Source organism: Antechinus flavipes, chromosome 1, assembly GCF_016432865.1.
Source record: "Antechinus flavipes isolate AdamAnt ecotype Samford, QLD, Australia chromosome 1, AdamAnt_v2, whole genome shotgun sequence".
In the NCBI taxonomy this organism is placed as follows: domain Eukaryota; kingdom Metazoa; phylum Chordata; class Mammalia; order Dasyuromorphia; family Dasyuridae; genus Antechinus; species Antechinus flavipes.
In genome coordinates, this window is record NC_067398.1 from 378,556,488 (window position 1) to 378,566,123 (window position 9,636).

Below are 9,636 nucleotides of genomic sequence, written 5' to 3' on the forward strand. Positions count from 1 at the left end.
ACTTGGTAGCAGAATCAGCACTATACTTTAGTAGGCTTTCTCATTTGACACCATAAATATTGAGCTATTGATCAATAGCTATTTTCTGATCATAATGATAGTGTGTTCTTTGTGCTCCATTCCAATCTTCCTCCATTTTTATTTTTAGAGATACCTTAAAAACCTCTTTGTTATCTTAGCTTTGGCTTGTAAAGGTACTTGAAAGAAAAATTCATACCTCAACACCTCTGTGAGTGAAATTTCCCAAAGTGCAAAACAAAGGATTTGAGCTAGATGATCACTAAGGTTCTTTTCAGCTCTAGCTCTATGATCCTATGATATTTTTATTTTATTCTTTAAGACTAACTAACATATCTACTGGGCTTATACCCCAAAGAGATACTAAAGAAAGGAAAGGGACCTGTATGTGCCAAAATGTTTGTGGCAGCCCTGTTTGTAGTGGCTAGAAGCTGGAAAATGAAAGGATGCCCATCAATTGGAGAATGGTTGAGTAAATTGTGGTATATGAACGTTATGGAATATTATTGTTCTGTAAGGAACGACCAGCAGGATGAATACAGAGAGGACTGGCGAGACTTAAATGAACTGATGCTGAGTAAAATGAGCAGAACCAGGAGATCATTATATACCTCAACAATGATACTGTTTGAGGATGTATTCTGATGGAAGTGGACCTCTTTGATAAAGAGAGCCTTAATTGATCAAAGATGGACAGAAGCAGCTACACCCAGAGAAAGAACACTAGAAATGAATATAAACTGCTTGCATTTATGTTTTTCCTCCCAGGTTATTTATACCTTCTGAATTCAATTCTCCCTGTGCAACAAGAGAACTGTTCGGTTCTGCACACATATATTATATCTAGGATATACTGCAACCCATTCAACATGTAAAGGACTCTTGCCATCTGGGGGGAAGGGGTGGAGGGAGGGAGGGGAAAAATCGGAACAGAAATGAATGCAAGGGATAATGCTGTAAAAAATTACCCTGGCATGCGTTCTATCAATAAAAAATTGTTAAAAAAAAAAAAAAAAAAAAAGACTAACTAACATAAATTTAGCTATTCAACCCATAATCTAGCCAAACTAGCAAAGGTTTACCGTATATTTAGGATTTCTATCTGTTAAAGTATCTTTTTACAGTATGTATAACACCAGGTTAAAGATGAATATGAAGAATAATTAAGAATCAATTTTGTTTTATAAAAAAAATAATTAAAAACTCTAAAAGACCCTAATTAATACTTACAGTTGTCTTGGTTTTTAATCCATTGTACGCAATTAACTCGAGCAGTGTGACCATTCAGAGTGTCAATAACAACTCCACTCTATGAGAAAGAAAACACTGGTATTAGTAATTTATAGTTCAAAATTGTACCTAAATAAAATCAGAATTTTCCCCTCTAATATAAGATACAGAAGTGGGATAGCTTCATATAGGTATCCCTTGCCTAAAGAAACTAAACCTGAAGAATTCTAGCATGAGGAACTGGAAATTGAGTGGATGCTCATCAACTGACTGGATAAGTTATGGGATAAGAATATAATGGAATATTATTATTTTAAAAGAAATGATAAGCAGGCTGATGAGTTGCAAGAAGTGATGCTGATAGAAGCAGAACAGGCAGAACATTACACATAGTAACTGCAAGATTATCATATGATAGACTTAGCTCGTCTTAGCAATGCAAAGATACAAGATAATTCAAATAGGTTTCTGGGATGGAAAATGCCAAACACATTGAGAAAAAGAACTATAGAAACTAAATTTGGATAAAGTATACTATTTTCCCTTTTTTTATTTATTTTTTTTCTTTCTCATGATTTCTTTTCCCCTTTTGGTCACAGACCATCTGACAATTTTAAAAGAGTGTACATGTTTAACCTTTATCAGACTGCTTGCTAGCTTGGGATAAGGAAGGGTGTGAGAAAAAAATTTGAACACAAAATCTTACAAAAATGAATATCGAAAAGTAAATTTAATTGTAATTGGATTGATCAATGATGGTCAGAATCAGCTACACCCAGAGAAGGAACACTGGGAAATGAGTGTGAACTATTTGCATTTTTGTTTTTCTTCCCAGGTTATTTTTACCTTCTGAATCCAATTCTTCTTGTGCAACAAGAGAACTATATGGTTATGCACACGTATATTGTATCTAGGATATACTATAACATATTTAACATCTATAAGACTGCCTGCCATCTAGAGGAGGGGGTGAGGGAGGGAAGGGAAAAGTCGGAACAAAAGTGAGTGCAAGGGATAATGTTGTAAAAAATTACCCATGTATATGTTCTGTCAATAAAAAGTTATAATACAAAAAAATTGTAATTGGAAAAATATAATATTATTGCAGGAAAAAAAATTCATACATGAATCACAATTCAATCCAAAATAATAAAGTAGCAAATTGCATGGGGGTTCTGTGATGCTATTTTATAGAACCAAACTCTGACAACCAGCTGGAGATGATATATGACAAAAATCTTTACTTTCCCAAGTTCAACAAATATAGTATAATGACCAAACCATCTGATATGATAGTGTGGTATAAGGTGAACTGTTAGATTTATGGTCAAAAGACTAGAGTTGTAGTGCAACTATGATACTTATAAGCACCTCTTTGAGGCCAGGAAACATAATTTTTTTTTATCAATGGCATATTAGAGACTTGCTACTGAAGTTAGGAAGAGTTGAACCATGCCTCTGATATATACTAATAGCATGATCCTAGAGAGGATACTTCACCACATACAGCAATAATTAAATGCACAGAGCAGCACATGTTGAGAAGGCCAAGAACATCCAACAGTAAGATAAGAAAAAACCTATAACATAGCACAAACTGCTGTGAAACAAAGAGATCAAAGACAGAGGGAAAGGACTCATGTACAAGATTATTTACACAACAAAGAACTAGAAACTAAGAGAGTGCCTATGAATTAAAATGGCTGAACAAATACAATAAATTAATATAACAGAATTCTAATGTACTTTAAGAAATGATGAAGAGTTTCATAGGGGCCTGGGAAAGCTTACATAAACTGACATAGCTTTACTGGAATATATTTCATGTCCCCATGGAACATACTGTCTATGGGGTTTTCTTAGCAAAGATACTGGAGCGGTTTGCCATTTTCTTCTCCAATACATGAAGAAAATTCGCCCAGGGTCACACAGCCAATACCTGTTTTCGGTGTGTCTGATCTCAATTCTTCCTAACTCTATCCCCCGAATCTTTTTGCTTCCAAAGTGGCATACTACTTCCCACATTACACTCCAGTCAAACTCAATTGCTACCCTTTGCCAACACAATGCCAAAAATCTTGTCAAAAAACTGGTAAATAACACCAAATGATCCTGACTCTCTTGAAAGTTTCAGGCATTATCTACTTTATAAGTTATACCATGTTAGGCAATTTGAAGAGAATATAAACAGTTCTAAATCATGGTCTGACTTTTGGGCAATTAAAATCTAAGACTCATACCTAAGAACAATTAAGAGAAAATACAAAATAGTATAAATTTTAAACTATCAATTTTTATGGTATGAACATGGTAGGAAATAAAGTTATACAATCAGAATAAAAACAATGTTATAAAGATAACTTATGAATTCAGACCAATATAATCCCCAACTATGATATCACAGGACAAACAATAAAACAAGATAAGAGTGCCCTACTGACAGAAAGGCAAGAATCAATGTGTAGAAAAATGGAGCATACTTTTTAGAGACAGAAAACACAGAAACTTGTTTTGCATGACTATACTGTTTATTACAAGGGTTTTCTTTTTCTTTTTCTTTTCCCCCAAATAAGTGAGGATAAAAGGAGAGGTGTAAGGCGAGAAAAGAGGGATAGCAAAATATAGTATTACTATAATAGAAGAGATGAAAAAGGGAAAGGGCAAATGTACAAAAATACTTAAACGTCAGCATTTTTTCTTCTAAAATACTGGAAATAAAGTGCCTGTCAACTGAAAAAGAGATGAAGATGGATGGATTTACAAATGAATTCCACCAAATATTTAAAGAACAATTAATTCCAAAACTATACGAAATATTGTTTTAAGAAGTCAGGTAATGAATTCTCAAAAAAAAAAAAAAAAAAAAAACAAGGATTGCTTATCAGTGGCAACAACAAAGCTGAAATTAAATAGCAGATGCTTATGAAATAGCAGGTTAATCTATTGTGAGGCTGGAACCAGAATTTAGGAAATAAGGAAGGGGAGAAATGTGTCCACGGTTGATTGAAGTTAGGCCAACACAGAAGAAATGGGAAGGAGGGAGGCGCCTGGAGGTAGCGGGGAGCAGTGAACGCTCCCTAGAAGTGGCGGGACATTGATACTAAACTGCATAGGGAGCCGCGTGGATACAGAATACCTACTGCCAGGAACCTGACATGCAATAAATGAGTAAGCCATGAGCATATTAACAATTAGCTAGGTGCAGAAATGGAAGATTTAAGTACGCTGGGCTTTCTCTGAATAAGTACACTGCACTGGCAAGAATTCAAACTTCGCACACGCTTAACAGTAGGAGCACCGAAAACCTTCGAGCTCCCAAAGGAGAATGCACCCGGATGCCCGGGCGATTGGAAACGACCCTCACTGCGCCTGGGCAGCGCTGGTGTCGGGAAATACGGGGAAGCGTGAGACTCTTCCAAGCTAAAGCGCCGGCTTCCAGCAGCAGCCCCGAACCCAGTAGCTACTTCACACACGTAGGCGGAAATGAACTGAATGAGATGGGGGAGCGGACCCCGGGGTGAGGAGAAGAGATGAGAGGGGCGCGCGCTGTCTCTCACCTGCGGCTCGTAGAGGACCACAGAGCTGCAGGAACCGAAGGCCAAGAGGCCCCCGGGTCCCGGGTCCCAGCTCAAGGCACCCCTGGCCCTGTTCGCGCTGGAGAACACGTGACACACCTCGATCGCAGGAGCCGCCATCTTGTGGAGGTGGGACCTGTAGCTCCGCCCAGGAAAGGAGCACTTCCGGCTGCTGGAGCGGAATACGCGTCTCCTCTTGCTGGCACTGCGGTTGCCACCTGCACCGCAGCATCAGACTCCCGTGCCGCTCCTCTCCACCGGGGCGAGGTTTTCCCGGGTTTTAGAGTTTGCCAGCGAGAGTGAAAGTCGGGAGGTGAAAAGCCCCGGGAGGGATAGGGAGTCCGGGCTTTGGGAGTGATGCTTTTACTGGCTTTGCGGTTCGGGTCTGATCTTTTCTATTATAAAACCGAACCATGTTCAAGCAGAATTTCGGGAATTGTCCTCTCTGGGCTGAAAGGAGTTTAGAGAAGTATGCATAAAGTTCCTACCAGCTCCAAATACCGAATCTCATCCACGAAAAATACTCACTGGATCTAAAACTGAGCTACTCGTTTTTCCTCCCGAATCAATCCCCAAAAGTTCTTATTTATTGCTTGAGGTCCCAGCCCCTCATTGTTACCCCTATATCCAATCAGTTGCCAGACCCTGCTTCTCCCACAGTTTTTTTCGCACCTATTTCATTCTTTCCATTCACAAAACGCACCCATTACAATCGTTTAGTCTTTACCATATTTCCTCTAGTGCATTAAGGTCCTAATGGATATTGTAAGAGATGAAAAGATAGATAAGATAAAGATAGAAAGATCTGTAGCTCTACAGATAAATGCACATATTATATAGATACATAAATTAACTAGATAGATGGTTAGATAGATTAGTCGTGCTTTTTCATTCTCATTGATTCTTTCAATTTAAACGCCTAACTGTGCCATGCATTGTGCCAAGCGCTCGAAATACTGAGACAAAGTACTTGTCCTCAAAGATCTTACAATCTAATGGGAGAGACAACGTGCAAACAAATATATACAAAGCAAGGTATCTACAGAACATATAGAAAATAATTTTAAAAGGGAAAACCCTGGAATCAAATTACAGGTCTGACCATTTCAGCCCCTCCCTACAGGATCAACTATAAAATTCTCCTTTTGACAGCTTTTTGTGACTTTGCCTCCTGGGAAAGAGCCAGTCTTCTTTCACTGTTCTTCCTCCCTCTCCCAACATACACTTTGCCATCTCCTTTGCTGATGATCCTTGAATAAGTCAACACATTTCACTTCCATGCTCCAAGAGTTTTCTCCAGCTGTCCTTTCTGCCCACCTTCCTTCTTCCCTTTCTTCCCTCATCTCCCCAATGCCTACAACTCTCTTCCTCCTTATCTCTGCCTCCTAGCTTCTCTGGTTTCTTTTAGCTAAAGCCCCACCCTTTGCAGAAAGCCCTTCCCAATCTTCTTTTATTTCAGTGTCTTCTTACCCCTACTTTATCTTTGCTGTATTTTGTTTGTACACAGTTCTTTGCTTGTTTTCTCTTCCTTGGAGGAGGGAGTTTTGTTTTGATATACTCAGGGATTAATTAGCTCAATACCTAACACAATAAATGCTAGTATATTACTTCAAGTCTCTTCTTCCACCCATTTTCTACATCTTTCAAAGGGCTCTTCCTAAAGCAAAAGTCTGGCCTTACAATTCTATGGCCCTATTGTCAAAAAGTCTCTCTCTCTCTCTCTCTCTCTCTCTCTCTCTCTCTCTCTCTCTCTTCTCTCTCTCTCTCTGCCTCTGTTTTTTTTTTCTCTCTCATTGTCTCCGTCTTTGTCTCTCTCTGTCTCTCTGTCTCTCTCTCCTTTCTTCTCTCTTTTCTCTCTCTCTCTCTCTCTCTCTCTCTCTCTCTCTCTTTCTCTCTCTCTCTCTTTCTCTCTCTCTCTCTTTTTCTCTCTCCTCTTTCTTGTCTCTTCTCTCTCCTCTCTCTCTCTTCTCTCTCTGTTAAGCCCATGCTAATTCCCTGGAGGCCTCAGGATCAGCCAGAGTCAAGATAAGTCCTTGATTTTTAGGAGGAGAAGTAAATGAAGCAGGCAAACTGCCACAGGCTCACCAAAGATGTATCCTCGAGTCCAAAGTCACCAACTTCTCTGCTCTTCTTCCTGGGACAAAGTCAGTCTGACCTCTCTCTGTCTCTCTCACTCTGTCTCTCTGTGTCTCTCCCTTTGTCTGTGTCTCTGTCTCTGTTCTCTCTCTCTCTCTCTCTCTCTCTCTCTCTCTCTCTCTCTGTGTGTGTGTGTGTGTGTGTGTGTGTGTGTGTCTTTGTCTCTCTCTGTCTCTCCCTCTGTCTCTGTCTCTGCTTCTGTTTTTTTTTTCTCTCTCTCACTCTCTGTCTCTGTCTTTCTCTCTGTCTGTCTCTCTCTCTCTCTCTCTCCTCTCTCTCTCTCTCTGTCTCTCTCTCTCTCTCTCTCTCTCTCTCTCTCTCTTCTCTCTCTCTCTCTCTCTGTCTCTCTCTCTGTCTCTGTCTCCCCTCTTTCTCTTTTTCTCTCTCTGCCTCTCCTGTCTGTCTTGTCATTCAAAGCTCTTTACAACCTGTCTCCAGCCTTCCAACTTTATTAAAAACATTACTTTTCTCCACACATTCTTCAATCTGGCCAAGACACATTTTCACAGATAGTGCCCTATACTTAAAATGTACTCGATTCTTACCTCTGCTTCTTAGAATTTCTAGGGTTTTTTTTTTTTTCAAAGTTTAACTCAATTGTTACCTCTTATTGTCATTTTTTCCTAATCTCCTCAGATACTAAGAGTATTACTTGCAAAATCACCTCATATTTATGTTGTCAAGCAACAGAAAATCGTTCATATGACAGAAAATTATTAACATCAAATGTAATATTACCTGCCAACTCCCTTAAATGATGCTAGTAATGTCAGAATTTCAGTCATGTCCTTGCATTTTTACTCTTAAAATATTCTCCATTAGGTTAAGTTGAATATTCTAAGACCTGTCTTTGTAAATAAAGTCAATTTGAGCCATATCAGCCTCAAAGTATTATTTGATGTAATGATTTCCTTACCCCTTCCTTTGGGATTCATTTCATAAAGTGCAAAAACAGGCACAATGAAATGGTTTTCCTTACTTGTATTGCTGAGGATGACTGGCTTCTCATGACTAGGCCTTCCTACCCTTTTCCTGTGCATATACGGATGGGACATCCCCCAATTTGGCAGGTTATCTGGATTAAAGACATTTATTTCTCCACTTGGGAGTTTGATTTACTTCACACTTGACACAAACATTTATTAATCTGTCACTTTGTGAAGTAAAATGTGCTAAGTATGGAGAACACAAATAAATGCAGAAAGACAGACTTTCTCTTCCTTGCCCTCAAGTAGCTTACATTCTTCTTTTTTTTCTATACATTTCTCCACATTTATCATGCTGTATAAAATCAGATCAAAAATGGAAAAAAAAATAAGAAAGAAAACAAAATGCAAGCAAACAACAAGAAAGGAGAAAAATATTATGTTGTGATCCACACTCAGTCCCTCTCTCTGCAGATGGCTCTCTATGAAATACCAGTAACAGACTAGCTGTATCAGCTCTTAGAGAGATCATGAAAGCTAGAAGAGATAGACACACAACTAGACATTCTCTATAGAAACAGTGTCATCCCTTTGCCATGCTTCTTGGTCTTTGCTGGTCTGTTGGATGACATTTTAGGGAGTTTAAGGGGGATTCAAAACCAAGTCAAGATAACCTCAAACCCTGCAGCTAAGCAGGTGTGTTGCTATGTAGGTGTTGTTTCCTGGAGAGGCACAGCTCTCTATCACAAACCCATTGGAACTGGCCTGACACTTCACTGTTAGAAAGAGTCATGTGCATTAGAATTGATCATCTTGTTGATAATCTTGTTGTTGCCATGTATCTTCTGGTTCTGCTCATTTCACTTAGCATGTAAGTCTCTCCAGGCCTTTCTAAAATCATCCTGTAAATCGTTTCTTACAGAATAATAATATTCCATAACATGTATATGATGTGGGAAAGATTTCTATCTTTGATTCCCAATCTCTCTAGTTAATGTAATTACCCTTTAACTCACAAATCCTGGTCCCTTTGTATTCCAATAGAATATCAGGACCTGTCCCAGCCCCAGCCCCACCCGGATCTGAGCCAACTTTGGGGCTACACCCAAAAGCCCATCCAGCTAAATCTCCTATTATAAAAGGGAGACACCAGGACTCCCTCTTTGCAGAGATCCCAAACATGCTAGCCATGTGAGCACCCTCTTTCCACTGGACCCTCTGTCTGGTATCTTCCTTATCTCTACCTTCACCTATACTTTAACCTTGCTTACCCAATAATAAACCTCTTTTACCAATCTAGTTCTCTCCGGCCAATAAATGCCTTTATTGGGGGACTCACGACGCTACTAGACCTCATTTACCACCATATCCTTGTGCCAAATCCAAGGGGGTTGCAGGGGAGCTCTGTTTGAGTCCCTGTACCCCAAACCTGCTACTAGATCTCAACTAAACCCTAATTTCATTTAGGTACCCCAAATCTAGACCTCAACATTTATACTATAACTTGTTCAGCCATTCTCTGATAGGCATCCACTCAGTTTCCAATTCCTTGCCAGTATAAAAAGGGATCCTACAAATATTTTTGCACATATGAGTCCTTTTCCACTTTTTATGATTTCTTTGAGTACAGACTCAGGAATGGCACTGATGGATCAAAGGGTATGCACAGTTTGATAGTCCTTTGGGCATAGTTTCAAATTGTTCTCCAGAATGGTTCAATTAGTTACAACTCCACCAACAATGCATTAATG

At 39.1% G+C, this 9,636-nt stretch overlaps 1 protein-coding gene across 2 annotated transcripts in view; it reads right to left on the reverse strand.

The window, feature by feature from the left end:
* Window positions 1–4,966, reverse strand: part of ELP2 (elongator acetyltransferase complex subunit 2) — a 50,765-nt gene extending 45,799 nt beyond the window's left edge. For both annotated transcript variants that reach the window (XM_051969757.1, XM_051969756.1), the window contains exons 1-2: window positions 4,806–4,966; window positions 1,249–1,327 (exon numbers count right to left, since the gene is read on the reverse strand). In XM_051969757.1, coding sequence (XP_051825717.1) covers window positions 1,249–1,327; window positions 4,806–4,943 — 217 coding nt within the window. In that variant the 5' untranslated portion in view covers window positions 4,944–4,966. The remainder of the gene's footprint in view (window positions 1–1,248; window positions 1,328–4,805) is intronic.
* Window positions 4,967–9,636: the final 4,670 nt, after the last annotated feature.